At 44.8% G+C, this 19,937-nt stretch overlaps 1 protein-coding gene across 3 annotated transcripts in view; it reads right to left on the reverse strand.

Moving 5' to 3' along the window:
* Positions 1-19,937, reverse strand: part of GNAO1 (G protein subunit alpha o1) — a 184,021-nt gene that overhangs the window by 10,540 nt on the left and 153,544 nt on the right. Inside the window, exons 7-8 of one of the 3 annotated variants that reach the window (XM_077310438.1) lie at positions 17,941-18,094; positions 5,853-15,769 (exon numbers count right to left, since the gene is read on the reverse strand). The exons of the other annotated variants lie outside the window; for them this stretch is intronic. Of the exons in view, the coding sequence (XP_077166553.1) occupies positions 15,582-15,769; positions 17,941-18,094 (342 nt within the window). The 3' untranslated portion in view covers positions 5,853-15,581. Of the gene's footprint in view, positions 1-5,852; positions 15,770-17,940; positions 18,095-19,937 lie in introns of those variants that run through there. 3 annotated transcript variants of the gene reach the window in all.

Genomic DNA, 19,937 nt, shown 5'->3' on the forward strand with positions numbered 1-19,937 from the left:
GAGGACAAGGGGGAATGGATTAAGCTGGTGCGAGGGAGGGGATACATGTATACAGAAGTAGACTTCCATTTGCATAGATCAGACTGGATAATGACTCTACAGACTCTGCACGCATGGTTCCTCCTCGGCTCCAGCCTTATCTTTGTAGCCAGTAGACCTTTTCAGACATTACAATTGGGTGTAGAGGGAGACTCCCAATGGCATGTCTCAGAGCACGTTGCAGGAACAGCGGCAATGCCTGCATCTACCATGGACATGCAGCCTTAGAACATGTGAACATGACACCTGGTCATTTCACATGTGCTAGAACTGTACACATATGGCAACTATGCCCACTGCATCTGCTCAGACGACATGGTGACAGAGCATATCAGGAGGATCTACGTGAGATTGTTAGGCTCACGGTAAGCGCAACTGTAACATCTGAACCGGGAAAGGAGGGGGCAGTGGGGGCAGATGTATCCCTCCCTCCTGACTTCCTTCTTCCCAACCAATGGCTGATTTGGGGGCAAGGTTGGCTTTCTCAGAGGGCTGCCCCATCGTACAGTTGGATCCAAGCTGCTAAATTTAATCCTTACCAAAGAGCATCTCCAAGGGGTTATATCTAAAGGAGGCCTGGGGAAATATGTGCTTTTTCACAAGGAACTAGTGATGTATCAGTGTTAAAATATCAGCCACTGCAAAAGGTGTATTTCAGCCTTTCTCAGCTTTTTTTACCATTGAGAAACCCATGAAACATCCTTCAGGCTTTGAGAAACCCCAGAAGTGGCACGACCGTGCTGAATATGGTTGGGAATCACAGCTGTGCATGATTCCCAACCATATTCCGTGGCCCCTCCCCTTCCCACCCCCTCCAGGCACATCATTGGCCATTTTGGGAGGGAGTGGAGGACTGACATGACCATATATGGTCATATCCCCCCATAAATGTTTAACAAATTTTAAAAGAATCCCCACCCATTCAGCAAACCCTTCCTGGGCCATCAAGAAACCCCAAGGTTTCATGAAACCCTGGTTGAGAAAGCCTGGTCTATTGGAATGATCCAGGTGGTAAGCAGCAACATAAGGGGCTAATGGGGGATCCTGGGTTTGGAAGGGCTGAAGGGCACATGCAAGAGAGCAACCTGAACATGATCGCCTTCAACACTGCTGGGGCACATGGAAAGATCTCATGCTTCTTACTGATAATCCTTACAATAACTGCACAACACAAATGGTCATTCTTATTCCGCTTCTTGCACGGCGAGCATGAGAAAAGAAAGACTTGCTTTTCTAAGGCCACTAAGGAAGTTCATAGCTGAGTTGACATCTGAAGTGCGGACTTCACTGTTCACCTTATGCTGCTTTGTACACGGCACCCACTTTTCAGCTGATCCTGGGTTGAGCAGGGGGTTGGACTAGATGGCCCGTATGGCCCCTTCCAACTCTATGATTCTATGAACATTCCCAGCTTGAAACAGGAGGTCTCGGGATGTGCAAGCAACAGGGCAGACAAAAGTCTCCTTTTCTTCCCGCCAATTTCAACTTTTTCATGGGCTTGATGGCCACGATTCTGCTCTCTGTGCCCCCCCCCCATTTTCATAGAATCAGAGAGTTGGAAGGTGCCTCCGGGGTCATCCAGTTCAATCACCTGCCTAATGCAGAAAATTCACAACTAGCTGCCCACCTACAGTGACCCCAAATCCATGCACAGATAATGCTCCCCCAAAAACCACAATCCCTGGCCAGTCAATCCCTGGGGGAAATTTGCCTCCCGACCTCAAAGTGGTGATCAGCATTTCCCTGGACATGCCAGGAAGAGCCACAAGAGCCAGGCAGCAACACAATCCCTTCCTGCCCACCCACTCACAACCCCCCTAAGTTCATAAAATCAGCATTTCTGTCACTTGGCTATCTAGCCTCTGCTTAAAAACTTCCAAAAAAGGAGTACCCACCCCTCCCGAGGAAGCCTGTTCCATTGAGGAACCACTCTGTCGGAAATTTCTTCTGGAAGTTTAGCCGAAAATTCTACTGAATTAATTTCAAGCCGCTGGTTCTGGTCTGACCCTCTAGGGCAACAGGAAACAACTCTACTCCATCTTTTCTATGACATCCTTTCAAGTATTTTTCTTTGAAGGAAAGGCTGGGAGGAAGAACCTGCAGCAGCCCATTGCAAGATCTCCTCTGCCAGCCTGAGGGGCACATTCTTTAGCGACTAAAAGAAAACCACAGTTTTTATTTGTAGGCTGCAAATGGGGCAATGCCAAGGGAGGAAGGCAGCGTTGGGGTTCAGCTCATTTATCATAGCTTGCCAAAGCTAGGGGATTATCTTATGTTCTGGGGGCTTGCCCCAGTGTCTTCCACTCTAGAGACACGGTTTGTGCTACAACTTGAGGGGGCATTTCCCAACAAAACAGTATGATTGGGGGGAGTCTCTGGGTTCCATGGCGGGATTTCAGCAAAAGCAGCCATGAACAGGATCAGAGGGATGAACTTAAAATGGAGCTAGCTGTCTTTTGTTCCTCAGAGCCCATCAGCCCTGAGCACTAGAAGAAGAGCTGGCTTGTTGTACCCTCCTTTTCACTGCCCCGAGGAGCCTCAAAGTGGCTTACATTCGCCTTCTTTTCCTCTCTGCATAACAGACACCCTGTCAGGTAGGTGGAGCTGAGGAAGCCCTGACAGAACTGCTCTGCAAGATCAGCCCTGACAGAACTGACTGGCCTCAGGTCACTCGGCTGGCTGCATGTGAAGGAGCAGGAAATCAAACCGGGTTCTCCAGGTTGCAGGCCATGCTGGCTCTCCTAGTCCTACCACCCCCTTTCTTGGACCAGAACTTATAATGCCTCACGATCCCTTCCTCCTGAGATTTTTTGAGGAGCTTGTGTACACATGCATGCAAAAACAGGGTGAGCTTTGTGGGTATGGGTGTTAGATCCAGCAAGCAGCAGTTAGCCTGGAAGGGCAGGAGACATTCAGGACACTGAACATAACCTTCAATTTGCCCATCTATACCTTTCTGGCTAAAGATTTTCTCTGTATAGCAATAAAGGGCTTTTCTGGGGGGAGGGAGGGGAAAGAGATGATGGTAAAAGAAGACATGTATTCTCAGCATGTCCTATGTACACCCCTTACCAGAGTAGTCCAAATAGTAATTTCACCCTTTTCTGTTGGAGAAAGGGTTGCTAGCCCCAGGGAGACTGGTGAGGGTGCAAAGAGCGATCTTCCAACACTGTGACATCACGTCCTCTTACACAGCCAGACATGACATCATAACCTTGGAGGACAGCCCTGTCTCACCCCTCTCTTCCTACACCTGCAGGCCCGCTGAGTACTGATGGGGGAAAAAGGAGCACCAGTGGGGGTTCCCCCTGGTAATGGTGGGCAAAAGGCAACCCTAGCAGCAAGTATTTGAGACGTGGCCAAGAAAACGCTCCAGTTGAGATCCCGGGATGATTTCCTTCACAATGGACAGTGTTTGCTGTTCAAACATGCCTGTTGCATGCAGTAGGACTTGGTCCCAGAGTCCAAGTATTCATCAAGCCAAGGCTGTGCTATTGTAACGGCAGCTCAGCAGAGGGAGCTAGCATGATAGATTTGCACAAGGATAATCACCACATTTGCTGACTTTTGCAGATATGTCAAGGACTAAGCATAGGTCAGGGGGTGCCCAACCTGTTTCTGCCTGTGGGCACCTCTGGAATTCTGATACGGTGTGGAAGGTGCAGCCACAAAATGGCTGCCACAATTAATATCCTTGTGCCCAAGCAATATTTCAACAATTGTGCTCAGCATTTCAAATCTCCAGTGGCCTATTAGAATCTCGCTGGGAAAAAGGTCTACCAGGCCCTGCTCACTTTCTATAAAACCCTTGGGGAGCTCAGGGAAAGATGTCAGAGGCCACCAAGGTGCCCGTGGGCACTGTTTTGGGGACCCCTGGCATAGGCTATGAGCCCACAAGCAGAACTTAACAATAGACATTGAATTTAGTTTCCTGTGACACTTCAGTCTGTTCCTTCCTCCCTCCCTCCCTCCCTCCCTCCCTCCCTCCCTTCCTAGCAACTTTATGGTCCATATGACTTGGAAATATTTGAAATTATGCAGGCAATCCCTGCTGAACTCTCAAAAGCCAGAAAGATAGCTAAATAAGACACTGAGGTGGATCCTGCCCCATTCTACCAGTCTACAAAAGCCTTCCTGCAAATGAAGGAGATCTGTTCCCAGCAGAAGAGCCAAGTAAACTGGAGGAAGGTTGCTCATGGGAGCGGTGGCATGGGGGTGAGATCCACCCGACTCAGTGGTAGAGAATCTCCAACAGCCTTTCTCCTCCCATGCTTAGTGAAACTGGAATAAATCATGCAAAATAGTAAACAAAAAAGTTGCTATGCAACATCAGAGAAAGGTTGCCAGTTTGCCAACCTGATAAAAAGATCCATATGGCAGAACGAAGCGTTTTCTTGGTACAGAATTTGGATTGCCTTGGCACAGACTCCTTTAGCATACACATAGCCCTTGCCTGGGTATCCCAGGACATCTCAATGGCAGACGCAGCATTTGCACCAAAAGTCCCAGGTGGCTGTTCCTGAACACGACCCTGCAGACATTATTTTGGCACTGAATTGGGATTTATGGCCACAGAGTGAAGGAATGAGCACAGCCCAATGACTGATAGGTCTGCCCCATTTCTTGCCTCACAGAATTGGCAATGAAAAAAATGACTATTTGGTTGATGATTTGGCACTATCTGTCTGAAAATGCACCCTTCCCTGCCCCATTAGCATCGCACTTTGAGTGTAATAAGGTCACCTTTCCTTGCAAAAAGAGAAATGCACCGTTGAATTGCCATGAAATGCAAAGGGCAGCAGATGGAAGAACGGAGCACTTACAACTTTGCCATTCTTTCTACACCATCTATAGAAGACAGGATTCCCTTAGTAGGTTCTGATGGCTCACTTAAAGGAGACTAATATGATCTAGGATCCTATACGTATGTCCTGAGGAGGTAGAGAAATATCCACTCACTACTCTTGGACTCTCCAGATTAATGATGTTAAAAAATGGAGAGGTTAAAGATCACTAGAAAGAAGAGTTGGTTTTGATACCCCCCCTTTTCACGACCCAAAGGAGTCTCAAAGGGCTTACAATCACCTTCCCTTCCTCTCCCCACAACAGATATCCTGTGAGGGAGGTGGGGCTGAGAGAGCTCTGACAGAGAACAGCTTTAACAGGAGTGTGACTAGGCCAAGGTCACCCAGCCTGTGGCACTTTCAAGCATGTGGGGTCTTTCACGTGGATGATCTCAGTGATCTTAAAATCACCCCTGTAAGGTAAACTGCTGTATGGAGGGAGGTAGTGTGGTAAGGCAGAGAAGCTTGCCAAAGGTCAGGTCTCATGAACTCATGAAGAGGTAAGATCTGAACAGAGAATTTCTGGATCTCTCAAGCATTATGCTTTACTATTTCAGGGGTGAAAGTTGTACCATAAGGAAGGCCGAGCGTCAAAGAATTGAGGCTTTTGAACTCTGGTGCTGGAGAAGACTCTTGCGAGTCCCTTGGACTGCAAGGCGAACAAACCGGTCAGTCCTCGAAGAGATCAGCCCTGACTGCTCCTTAGAAGGCCAGATCCTGAAGATGAAACTCAAATAGTTTGGCCACCTCATGAGAAGGAAGGATTCCCTGGAGAAGAGCCTAATGCTGGGAGCGATGGAGGGCAAAAGAAGAAGGGGACGACAGAGAATGAGGTGGCTGGATGGAGTCACTGAAGCAGTAGGTGCAAACTTAAATGGACTCCGGGGGATGGTAGAGGACAGGAAGGCCTGGAGGATCATTGTCCATGGGGTCGCGATGGGTCGGACACAACTTCGCACCTAGCAACAAATTTCAGGGGTGTGCATATCCTTAGATTACTCTCCATCTTCGCCCTGCCCTTCCTCCAAGGTTCAGGCTGGCACACATTTTTTAATCCTCACAGTGACCCTGAGGGGTAGGTGGGGCAGAGGGCGTGGCCCAAGGTCACCCCGTGAGCATCGACATCTGAATCCTGATCAGATAGTCTAACCACTGCACCACACTGTCACTCTGTAATACTCACTGACCTCTCTTTCATACAAGCCATCTCAACCCTTCTCTTCCGCCAGAATGCTGACTCACACACTTCCGCCCACTTCCAACATGCCCCCCTTTCCTCCTCCCATCGCTCTTTACCGCTTTCCGCACAAGAAATGCCCTTTGGCCTCCTGTTTTTCGCACAAAGTCCCAGCTCCTCACATCGCCCATCAAGGTTGCCACCTTATCAAGCATCCCTAACACGACAGTCTGTACTTGAGAAAATGGGATGTTTCCTAAAAAGCTCAAGCATTATCTTAGTCCTGGGCATTTTGTTGTTGTTTTTAAAAACGGGGTTCTTTAAATAGGCATGACTGAATGTTATCGATCTCTTTCCAATTTATTACATGGTAACTGAATACCACCTTCCTGACTATGGTGACAATATGATGACATAAATATGGTTGGGGTTTTTCCACATTTGCTGCAGCCTGGCTTCTTAACTGCATTGCCCCCCACCCCACATAGTTTGCCAGTTTTTCTCCCATTCCCCCCTTTTTCTAGTGCTTTTTTCAGGCCACACAGGAAAAAACTTAAAGAAAAGAAGGAGAGCAAAGACCAATATGCAAGGGGAAGGGGTTGGAGAAAGCAGTTAGGAAGCCAACTCAGAGCAGAAATTCAAGATCTAAAACCCCACAAAGGTTCTTGCTCTCCAAATCCACCCTCTACACTGTGCCTGATCTAAGTCTTGGGCAAGTGGTCTTCCAAGGTTCCAGAGAGACACAATCTGTTTCTGTCCAAGGACGATTCACGATTCTCTGCTATGCACTTATTGCTACTGGAAATGGACAGGCACTCAGAGTGGCTATGTAGTTATCCACACATGGATAATCGCCATGGAATTCTCTTGTGCCCCACAACAAAAAAGCAATTTGCGTGTGTATAGGCAAGCAATAACGCAATAAATTGTTCATCAAAATTCATAAGACCTGTTTATTATCCAATCTTTGGCAAGCCAGAGGAAAAGTGCTCAGTAATGCACACTGGACAGGATTCCGGTACAAACAAAGTCTGTTTCGTTATTTCCTTCAGCAGCATTAGCAAAATGTCAGGACATAAGCTCTCGGGGGAACCTGGCTCACATTGGCCTGTGTCTCAATTCTTAACTGAGTGGCTACTAATCCTCCATGTCGTAGCAGGAGGTACATCAGTATAGCGTTATGATGCTGTAGCAATATAGCGACAACTGATTTCTTTTCTTTAAAAAAAAATGCCAGCAAAAGGCCCAGGTGTGAAGATGTAAGTGGGGAGGTCCAAAAATCTGCACAGTCCGCTCCACACGATTGGCATGGCTACACTGACCATGCTTTTTCCAGAAACATTGGGCCCAGGAGAATAGAAGAGCTGAATGTGCTTGTGATGTTCTAAATCTGTAAGATTTTATATTCTCTAAATATTTGCTAAATGTTCAGGTTAGGATCTGGAATGGACGCCCAAGAACCAATCCTCAGTGCCCAGAATCAGCACCTGATAATATTGAATAGCAACTACTATAACATTTTGCATTTTTTAAAAGATTATTATTTATTGGATTTTTATACTGCCCTTCTCTCATGGTGGGCCCGAGGTGTCATATTTCAGAAGTAAATGTCAGGATCAAGATCTAAACAGAAAATATATCATTCTCCTCCCATAAATTTGTATTTTGCAAAAACTGGTATTTGTAAATTGCCATCATATTGCAGCTATGGCTAAGTTCCACAGGGCCTGTGAGACAGAGCTCTTTCGCCAGGCCTATGGTTGAGGCCACTCAGATAAAAAAAATACTGGGACTTCCTCCCATCCTTTCCCTCCCTCCCTTCCAGCTTTTCTTTCAGCCTTTTGATCATGGATGACCCCCTGAAAAATTTCAGGCTTCAAGGCACCCTGGAAGTGGTCAGCTGGCCACGCCTCCCTGCACACCCCTTGGAAATACCATGTATACCTGCCAGGCCCCTATGTTGCCCCTCAAACCCCAGAATTTGTCAGGGGCCTTCTGTAGCACACTGGATATGAATCCCTGCTTTACTTCATTCTGGATTCTCTTCTTATTCATTTCTCTTCTCATCATTTCTCACCTTCACCTTCCCCCTCATCATCCAGGGAAACAACGGCCAACCCCCCATACCAATCTGTGGATACCTGATCTATGCACCGGCGTTTAAAAAAAAACACTGATTTATCTCAAGGCGATGAAAACCGTGTCCAGCTCCTACAAATCACAAATGAAAGATCTTTCTCCACGGTACAGTAGCTTATCAAGGATGCACACAATCCAGAGCATTATACCGAAAATTACTGTGGGACCATGAAAGAACTGTGGGAACTGTAGTTAGGTATGGGTACTGAGAATTCTCTATTCCAGACCCCATTTAGTTCCACAGAATGACAGCATCCCCTGAGAGGAAGAACCATTTAAATCTGCAGAACAAAATTTGAGTCTACTAGCACTTTAGAGACCAACACAGTTTTCGAGGATGTAAATCCTTGTGAACTTTTACTAACAAAGTAGGCTTAGGAAAGCTGCGTTGGTCTTGAAGTGCCACTGGATTTGAATTTTGTTCTACAGATCATTCTACAGAATTCCTGCGCCCTCCTTGAAAGTGATATCAAGTTGTAGCCGACTTACGGCGGCCCCGTAGGGTTTTCAAGGAAAAGACCAACAGGTAGTTGGTCTAGCCTTTTTCTGGGTAATGACCCTGGATTTCCGTGGTAGTCTCCTGTCCAAGTACAAATGAAGGCTGACCTTGCTTAAGGTGACCAGATTGTCCCACCTTTGGAGGGACATCTGGGGGCGCCTGGCAAATTGTACTTATGTTGAAATTTTAAAATATATATTACAATGCCATTTTTGCGTTCTATGAAAATTTTTGTTGCTCCATATAGACCACATTTTAATCAAGACCCCCCCCCCAGTCAATGGTGTCCCGCTTTACCAATGTTGAAATTTGGTCACCTTAAGCTTGCTGAGACCGTTCTAGCCTGGGCTGTCCCAGTCTGGGGAAACAGTTCTTCCCTTCTGCCTCCCCTGAAGGATTACATGGCTGCAACGCTGCTTAGGATGACACTATTAAAGACATACCATCCTACCCATAAGCTGGACTTGGTGTCACCAACCCCACTGAACAGTCCAGTGATGCCAGTGGTCAAGAACTGCCATTCCAGCCCCCCCCCCATTTCTTGCTTAATTCGCCACATTCCTATTCTTCTTTAAGTACAAAACAAAACAAAAACCTGGCAACAACACCACACTTCAGGCACAACCAAGTGTCCAAAAAAAAAAAAAGCTTTTCCCAAAATGCAGACCTCACTATTTTTAAAAGACCCTATTATTTTGCAGAATGGTATAGTTTTTTTAAAGGAAAAGCTTACAGACGGATTTTGCCCAGTAATTTCTCTTCAAAGGCAGCAGCTGTTTATAGAAGGCTACCAGTTGCCTCCCATCTCCCATAAACATCCTTCAGTACCTAGCAGGGCCTTACAGTTGACAGTCTCTAGGTGGTAGCTATTACAATTGGCGACAGAATCAGTTCGTCTGAAGAACATGGCCATGTAAGGGAGACAGATCCCATGGCATTATACCCCAATGAAGTCCCTCCCCTCCCCAAGGCCCACCCTCCTCAGGCTCCAAAATCTCTACCTATCTCCCAACCCAAAGCTGGAAACCCTACAATGCCTGTCCTGGGAAAAGGAGAGTGGGAAACTTTCCGGATGTCTTTCAGCAAAGCAACAGACATTTCCTGTAGTTTCCCCTCCTTCTCCCTGCGGATTGTGAGGAAGTTTTCTTGCTTGCTTTCTGGTTTCACCTGTTTCAGCTATCTGTTTCACTGCTTTGATGAACTGAATACATTTGAACTGTGGGTGTGTATGGGGGAAACAAGATTGCCTGGTTCTCTCCCCCTACCCTGCAAGCCCAATAAGGACTGGGCCCCCACAGCATACTCAATTTCCTCCGAGAGCCAGTTTGGTGTAGTGGTTAGGAGTGCAGACTTCTAATCTGGCATGCCAGGTTCGATTCTGCACTCCCCCACATGCAACCAGCTGGGTGACCTTGGGCTCGTCACGGCACTGATAAAACTGTTCTGACCGAGCAGTGATATCAGGGCTCTCTCAGCCTCACCCACCCCACAGGGTGTCTGTTGTGGGGAGAGGAATGGGAAGGTGACTGTAAGCCACTTTGAGACTCCTTCGGGTAGAGAAAAGTGGCCTATAAGAACCAACTCTTCTTCTTCTTCTAAAATGGTGGTGGTCACAGGTCAAATCTGTAGCTGTGCTAACATCTAGTTTGGCCCTTATGCACACTTTTATGAGATAACAACAAATTTGGCACCAGAGGAGTGAAATGGAGAACTGCAATGCCCGTTGCAGGACATGCAGATAGGAACTGCATGCGGGTTCATTTTGCAACACCATTTAAGACACATTCCAGAAAGAATTCCAGACTTTATGTCCATGTGTACCAGGAGCCTGACAACTGCGTGTGTTGGGGGCACCATGTTCTATCTGCCATGCTACCAATAGACACAACCAAACCATAACTGATGTCTGATAACACAAGTAGCTTGGAGGCTCTCAGAAGTTAGTTCAGCTTTCCGTTTGACAAACTGGATGCGTCTGAATCAAGATAGGTTGGACTGGAACATGACCCCTGGATATCTGAATCCATTCAACCCTTGCCTTGAGCATACAACCAATCTCCAGCTTTTAATTAGTCGCTTCCTAGATTTTCTAAATATCATGGTTTTAGATGTATCGTAATTAATTAATCTCTAAGACTTCATTGCTGCAGTAAGTCATGAAGGCTTTTATTGCTTGCTTTAGACCAATCTGTGCGCGTTGATTAATTTGACTCAGATCAAGTAGCCAGAGGAGAGATTCATGATTAGTTGCAGCAATCTGGTGAGCAAACAGGTAGCATAGAGCCTGCTCCATAAACAAGCCTGGGACACAGTCCCGGTTTCAGTCCAACCTGGCTTGGTTCAAACGCATTCAATTTGTCAAATAGAAAACTGAACCAACTTTGTTAGCACTAAGGAAATCTTTCTTCACTCAAGGTGTGAGCTACCAGGAAGGGCAGGTTACAAGAATAAAGATTTGCTTGTTTATATACCAGCACTTCTGAGAGCCTACAAGATGCTTGTAGCCTACACCTTATGATTCACCAGTTTGGTTTTCAGGCCCAGTGAAATGACTCAACAAGCTTCAGACGACCTTTTCCCATAAAATCCTTGCTCTTCCCTGGTGTACATCACCTTCCCTTGTACAGCTCGAAATGGGCCTTCCAAATATCTCAGCCTTGCTATGGAAAGCCATTGGCCCTTTTCTCATTACCATTCTGAACGGGAAGTTATCTTGATTCTGAGTAAACCGATACAGAGAGGGGAGTCCCACATGGCGAATTTCATTCCCTTAATGGGCCGTCTCGGCAATAATTTGGCCAATTAAAACAGTGTAGCTTCCCTGGCCCATTTCACCGCATGGTCTTTCTTGCTGTTTTGGTTTTTTTTTTTAACAAAAAATATTCTAAGCTGAGCACTATAGACCTAGATCAAAATAGCAGCGTTTTTTAAAAAAGCAAGCAAGAAAGGCTGCACAGTGGAAAAGGTTATCTGTGTGGGAGAAATAGAATTACTGGAAGTGCTGCAGACGTTTTAAACGGCAGACTACAGCAATTCAGAAGCGCAAAGAAGAGGTGAAGACAGAAAAAAGCATTTCCCCTAAAAAATGGTGGCTCAACCCCACTTTGCCTCCTGGACGCAAGTGATTGTCCTGTGTTGGGAGTTGATTTATTATCACATATATATATTTTTTAAAAAGAAGCTTTCTCAGATATATTGCAGTCAGGGACAAATTCCTTGTAAAGTGGCTTTCAAAGTATTTAACTCCTTCAGAGATTCACCAATTAAGTTTATTCTAAAGTAATTACAGCAAAACTTGTACAACTGATGTAGCTAGATTTGTTATTATTTCTGGTCCCTGTATGGATGTTTGTGATTTACTCCCCTTATGTTATCCCCAATCTTGAGTGGAATCCATTCTGGGGATGGGATGGAGGGCTTGAACACTGAGGGAAGTTATTGTTTTGTTACCCCCATGGAGACTGTGATTTTTAAGGCTTTGGGAGAATTGTATTTTATGATGTTTTTAAAGCTTTATTATATTTTGATGATGGAATTTTATTGTGAACTGCCATGAGTCAGATTGCTGGCGGTGGCAGTATATAAATTTAATTATAAATTTAAAAAATAAATGTTTTTAGGTGTATGGCCTGTAGCAGTTAAACCTGAATAAAGTATGTGAAATATGTGTAACCACAACACACACACACACATCTGAGACTGAAGATTTCAGTCTTTTGCATGTGCATTTAGCTTTGATATATGTGAACCAGAATCTTGGAAAATCCAGAGGTCAATTCACATGCATCAAAGGAATACTCCACATTTTGCTGTTTGGACAGGATGGTGACTCCATGTATCAGGCACATGGTGAGTAGTGTGCGTTTCTGATATGTGTTGTTTCCAGCTCCTGGCATTGTGTCTCTGGAGTCTGAAAAGATCTACAGAGAACATGCCATGGGAAATCTAAATCTCTAGGGTCCCTGACCATACACATAGAGAGCCTACCTGCATACAGCCTGAACACACATTGAACCTTTCAGAAATTATGGCAGTGGAGTCACAGCATGACCGGTAAGTACAATCACAGCCTTCCTGTATACACATCTTTAAACACATGCCACATGTCTCCAGTTCTAGCAAATTCAATCTTCTAGGGCCCAGTTCAGGAGTCTTTTCCATTTGTATGTGGAGAAGTGAGTGTGTTTGTCCTCCATGCCCCTAATTACTGCAATAATACTATTTATAGAATTCTTCCAAGGGAGTAGTTCCCTGCATGGGCTTCCATGTAGAAGACATCCCATATGCTATTTTAGGTGTATGACAGAATGCATCTACAGCATGAGACTGGATCAATGCCTGGCTAGAGAGTCTGAACTGAGCCTAGGAGCAGAATCAAGTACATAATGTGCAAATGGAGCACACATAGGCACACATGCTCCAGAAGAATGAGGATTTCACATTCACCCTTTGAATACCTAATGTAGAAATGTGACACAACTTAAAATAGTACAGGAGAGAAGCACTGTTGACAGGGGAAAAGCCAAGGAAAAAGAACCCCCAACGAACGATCACCTATAACCACTACAGAGAAGTGTGCAAAGAGTTAGAGAGAGAAAAACTGCTACATACATCTCTCAAACAGTGATTAAACCTGTTTAAAGCTTGAGGTAAAAACTGTTGTCAGTAACATAAAATGCATTGGGTCAATGGCGTTTCAAACTTTTGGCCTTCATTTCTCTGAAGCGTCCCTAAATGTAGGGAACCCCTGTGCATCAGAGAGGATTCTGGGACATGTTCTAGGGAGTCTGACTAGTCTAACAGTCTGACTAGTCCTCACTATCACTGCACGTAAACCGAGAATTCTTTAGAAATCAGCTTTTCCCCCTCGTTTACCACCCTTCCACATTTCTGTCTATGAGGGACCATTCCTGTTCTTCTCGTTGAAGACCATTCCTGGTCTTCTCATTGAGGACCTGCTGCAAAGTTGAGGACCATTCCTGGTCTTCTCATTGCTGCAAAAGTTCTCAAGAATTCTTGAGAACATAGTCTGAAGACCACTGCAACTGGTTATTCCAGAATACTCAGTGATGTCGCCTATATCTAGGCCTGTCTTATTATGAGACACTGACATCAGTATGACTGCTTCAGGCCTCTAGTTACTGGCCTGTAATTTTTTGTATGTCCCCAGACCTAAAAACAAACCATACTGTTGTCAACTATACTGCCTATTTACTTTGGGGTAGAATGTAGAGTCAGAATGTCTCCAGACCAAGCATCCTTCATGAGAAACTGGATTAAAAGGTGAGGAAAACAGAAAACTCAACATACAGTAGAGTTGCTAATCCCGTTTTGGGGCCCCTGCTTCTTGTTTCCTGCCACCTCTCTAAACATAGTAAGAGAAAATGTTTTTAAAATGGCCATTCAACTGATGACATAATGTTACATCCAGGCAATATCTGGAAGTGCTGTCACACCTCTTTAGGAATTACTGAAATTTGGTAAAACTATAGAGTTTTCAGTGATTCCTAGTAATGACTAAAATTATTTCTTGGGGGAAGCCAGATGTGACATCAGTCCTCGCCAGAAACCACCAAAACTCTGAGTTTACTGTAGAATTTCCACTGATTCCTAGAGAGGCACAATATGATGTCTGGATTTTTCCTGAAAATGATGTCACACTGTCGCCAACAGCTGCCCCATGCCCACATTCATCTTCTGCTGGATGCCAGGTCAGGTCGGTCAACCCTACCATACTCTAATAGAATCATAGAATCATAGAGTTGGAAGGGACCTCATGAGTCATCTAGTCCAACCCCCTGAACTATGCAGGACACTCACAACCCTATTGCTCAACCACTGTAACCTGCCATCCCCTTGAGCCTTCACAGAATCAGCCTCTCTGTCAGATGGCTATCCAGCCTCTGTTTAAAAATGTCCAAAGATGGAGAACATACCACCTCTCATCTGAGGTTTTAAAAATTTTAAATTAAATAATCCAGATTCATTAATTTGGGGCATCAAAATAACATGTCATCTTGAAATTCAAAACCTCAATCAATTAATTAGTTATACATGCATATGTGGGGTTCAGGTTCTTTTGCGTTAACTTTAATACTGGTGTCCATCCCAGAAAGCGGATCACAGGGAAATCATAAAAGAATTTTAGAAGCAAGGAAAAGAGAATGTGAAAATGGAGCTGAATTTTCTTTCAAGAGTTGGGAAGAAGATAATTTTGCTAGAACCTATAGGCAACATTCCCTCAATATATGGAGAGATTTCCCTCAATATATGGAGAAATCCCCATGCCTGTTGAACCCCTGGGAACTTTGTTGAGAAATGGTAATGGCTGTCATCACAAAATGGCTGCTGAGGGAGGTATAAACAATCACAAAATGGCTGTCATGGGAGCAATCCGATAATGGCTGCAAGTTCCAAGCCTAGCCTCCTCCTATAATGGGCTGACTATTTCCACACCGAAAGGTGCTGCCTCGTCAGGTCTTCTGAAGTACATCCTGCTCCAATGAAGTAAAGCCAAGACTGACTCTTTGGTCTTAAGGAAAAGGCGCATTTGAGAATAAGTAAGTGGGTATCAAGAAACACATCAGTGGGCACCCTGGTGCCCTGCGGGCAATGCGAAGGATCACTGTGGTAAAACTGTCTCACGAACGCAAATCCCACATAGCAGTCAATTTGCCCTCTCAACACTATTTTGACCACATTAATACTGAAATGGGAACCATGAATCGTGGCAACCTTTCTGTTTCAACTAAAGCTGTGTGAATGGGTCTAAATTAAGGGGATGGGAAGTTATGTCAGAGAAATAAAAATCAATCCATGCCCTAAAAGTGAGGTGGCATTCCAGGAGGATGAGAATGGGGAAAGAAGAAAGGAAGAGAGGGGCTTAGTACAGTCCACATCCACGCAAATTGTTGGCAATGATAACATCAGTTACAGCGTCAAAGACAAACTGAATGTTGTTGGTGTCGGTGGCGCAGGTGATGTGTGCGTAGATCTCCTTGTCGGACGACTTGTTCTTGCTCTCGTACTGAGACTGGATGTAAGTCACAGCTTCAGTGAAAGAACTAGGGCCTGCAAGAGAGAAACAGGAAGCCAGGAGAAAGGCTGTTTTGATACACAAATGAAGCCCCATCCATCTGAACAGGCATCCCCCCCCCGTGAAATTTGTACCCAACTTGACAAAGATAACCAGAGTGTTGTGCTCGCAGATTGGTTTCTTCAAATATTCTGCATTGTGAGATCTGAAGCCAGTCCTGCCATGACAAAATTCTACACTAATTCTCCACAAAATTCACCTACAAGGCACTTGATGGTTGGCCATACAGCCAATAGTATGATGCGTTTCTAGATTAGTCACTCAAGAATACCAGCATTTATAGTATACAAATAGCTGTACACACAGGGTTGGATCCAGGATGCTCTTGCTCTCAGTCTTACTCAATTCCTCTCCTTGTTACAACTGCATTCCAGCATTTTCCTCACTGCGCTGTCAGGGGGATTTTGATGGGATTAAAAAGTTGGCCATTGCTATAGTGATGCAATACTATAACTATTACCCTACCAAAAAGTCTTCAAACGTCATCCAATGGCAGGGGAAAAAATGCAGGAAAATGGTGGCTGAAGGGGCTAAGAAGCTCTACCGTCAGTGTGAATGTCTCTGTAGCTGCAAAACCAATTATTAAAAAATGGAGGGCTTTCAAAGTGTGGAAGCAACCTAAATTCTGGATAATCTTTATGTAAACTTGACGACCTCCTCAACATTTGAAGAAAGCTTAAATGAAGATATGCTCAGTTTATTATTATCAAGAGCACTGTTGTAAGAGAGCCAAATTCACCCACAGGACTTGTATCCTTAAAGATTCTCCCATTCCAAGCTAAAATGCTGCAAAAACCCAATCAGGGCTGATTGGGACCTTTCCATCTTCATGTGAAGGCTGCCCCAAATAGTGTCCATGGGCACTATGAGCAGCCATGCTGTGGCTGTAAAATTTAAAACTGAGAGAGAAAGCTTCTGGTCAAAGGGTGTATCAGGAAATAAAGTTGGCTGGAAGTTCATCAAAACCAGGAGCTCTTGATTCTGAGCTCTGTCACATAACTGGATGAACAACTCCAGGGCTGGTATTCCTGTTTGGGGAATTCACCGTTCCACAGCACAACGGTTTTCAAGCATGTGACATTTAAGGAAAGCTTTGCTTCTCTATCATGAGTCTTCCCAGAACCTCAGGATGGGGTCAAGGCCCTTATTTCATCCACACAACAACCCTTTGAGTTACATTAGGCTGATGGAAAACAGTGGCCAGTATTAGATCAACTAGAAGGCCAGTATTAGATCAACTAGAAGGAACTGAAATTGTTCCCCCAGTGCGAGGTGCCAAGATGGGACCAGCCAGGATTCAGCATCCTAAAACCTGCACCATTGGGCCAACTGGACTTCAGAAGATGGGGGAAGTCTGGAACAGGTGCAGCCCAACAGCATCAGACGGGCTGCAATTTCTTGTTTCAGCCACTACTTGACTGGGCATCAGTACATGACACACTGGGACCAATCAGGACTTTTATGGGCCTATAAAGTTGAGGCTTGCAGAGCACTTATTCAATCTGAGTGGTCTCTCAACTGTCGACAGCCTAAGACTAAGTGTAGACCTAAACCTAAACCTGGCCCTATAAAATGCTCCCTTAAATTCTGCGTCTTTGGAAACATGAACAGATCAATTTGGCTTACTGAATCAGGCCATCAAGGTCAGTACTGCCTAGTCAGACCTGCAACAACTCTCCATGGTGTCAGGTGGAGGTCTTTCACAGCACCTCCTACCTGAACGTTATAACTGGAGATGCCTGGGATTGAACCTGGATCCTTTTCCATAACAAGAAGATGCTCTGCTCCTTCCCCTTTCCTTCCTATGACTCTATGTCTTGCCTCTGGCTCTCAGACTGTCATTGCTCCTGAGCATGGCAACTCCATCTAATCTAATAGTTATTGCTAGACCTATCTTCTGTAAACTAGTCTAACCCGTCTAACACGGACTAAAATTACCGGCCATCACAATGTTCTGGAGAAGAATGTACTTTCTATTTGGCCCACACAGCCAACTGCACCAATCCTTCTCTTTTAGCTTAGACTAGCGTAGAAAATACATAAGTTTAAGAATCAAACAGAACTCCTTAAAAAATGCACATGCTTTTGAATCACATGGAAATCTCGTAATGTCGTGCTTTGAAGATTCTCTCTCTCTCTTTTTTACCTGTGTACTCTGGAAAGCAGATTACTAATGGTGATTTCTTGATTTTCTCCTCAAAGATATCCTTCTTGTTGAGAAAGAGGATGATGGACGTACCCGTGAACCACTTGTTGTTACAAATGCTATCAAAGAGCTTCAGTGATTCGTGCATGCGGTTCTGTAACAGAAAGGAGAGGGGGCATCAGGCCGGAGGCAGCAGTAATGTCCTTTCTCAACACTTAGGGATTTGTCTAAAAATTAACCCAGGACAAAAAGAAAGTTGGCAACAGTGAAGATAATAAAACTCAACGTGTACGTACTGAAAAAAAAATGTGTACATGAAGCAATGCAATCCCCACAGATTTGATGTACAATTAGTAGCATCGTCAGGGTTTTAAAAAAAAATTATTTAACAGAGCTGTATAGTTTTGCATAAAACATATTTATTCTCCTTCCAGCTCAAGTAAATCATCATGCATCATGCATGTATTGGGAAACTACAATTGCCCTTAAAGGTCAAAAATCTAAACGGAAGTGCTGGTCATGCAGATTTTTCTAGAACATTCTTGTTAAAATGTCCATCATCTCATTCATTGATGCATGTGGGTATGGGACGTCTATTTGTTTGATACATTAACCAAGGACTGATAAGGTCCTTGAATTAATCGAGAGTTGAAAGCAGACCAGGAGGTAACGCCTTCTTGGCAATGACCTTGCCATGACCTTTGGCTGCAGTAGTTTGTTATTTTGTTTAGCATTGGCGGTTCAGTTGACTTCTTTTAGCGCAAATCTTTTTTTGGAAGATGGTTGGTTTGAAAGCATCTTGTCCAAAAATAAAATGAAAAGAAATTAAAGAGGAAGAAGTGAGGAACGGTAAAATAAAACCACAGCAGAGAAGGACAGAAGCACCAAACAGCAAACCGTCTTGCTGATGTTATATCATGCTTCAGTATTAGATTTGAGTGTACGTGTGCATAATTTCTTCTCTTTGCGAGTGCCACGACAACAGAAAAATAATGAAGGAGAAGCCGCTTTTCTTTTTTTTTTTAGTAGGATTTCATGCAATAAATGAAGTAAAGAAAGTAAAAGAGGTCAACCCCAAAGAAACCAAGTGCGTTGGTTAGATAGTGGCAAGGCCTGGTGTGTAGAAGGGAGAAAGAGCTTGCAGCAAAATCAGCCAGTTAACGTTATGTTCCCTGGCTGCTTTCAACTCTTGGGGTATTTTTGTTTTTTCTCAGTTCAGGAGAAGCTTCATACCTGCCAAATTTGTTGGGTCTCTCAAAATCTCATTAGTTTGGCCTTTGTTTGGTAAGGTAAGGTCAGACCGCCGAGGAAAAGTGGTGATGGAGCAGAGGCCTGGCGAAGTTTGGAGCGAGAGGGTGAAGCTGGAGCGCCCGGCTGGTCGCGTGGCCGCCTATCCCAGCAGGAAACGGAATAGCAGAGAGAAGCAGCCATAACGGAGGAGGAGGAGATCGGAGCATACCCAAAGAATCAAAGGGGGAGCGATCAAAAGGCAAAGCAGGTTACAGACCAGAGAGGTTTCTTCTTTGTCACCGGCAGCACTGAGGCCGAGATGCTGTAGCTCCCGCCACATGAGAGTAACACAAGTTTGCCATCAACAAATTAAATAGACGAGACAGACAGAGAACTTTGAGAATGATCAGAAGCCTCTTCAGAGCAGGGGGAATGGGAAATTCCCTGTTCTTGCAATGATCATAGCATAGGACAATGCTATGGCTTCTTAAAGGCCCTTGTGGTCGCTCAAACTGTGTTCCTGAGCAACACAAGAATGCCCTGTGTCTTATCAGAGATTATTTCATGAGAAATTCAACCACATGTAGACCAAGGTTCCTGCAAGACAGCTTAACCATCACTGTCCCTGTGAAATTTAGGGGAGTGTCAAGGGCTTTCTAGGTCCTGGGAGTAACAGCGAGGGTCAATAGGCATGGTCATTGCCACCTAAGCTTTTGTACCCAACAATGTGCCCCATAATCCATTGCAACATGGGAAAATTCGTTCCT

The sequence above is a fragment of the Paroedura picta genome, chromosome 14 (genome assembly GCF_049243985.1).
Source record: "Paroedura picta isolate Pp20150507F chromosome 14, Ppicta_v3.0, whole genome shotgun sequence".
NCBI classification, from domain to species: Eukaryota; Metazoa; Chordata; class Lepidosauria; order Squamata; family Gekkonidae; genus Paroedura; species Paroedura picta.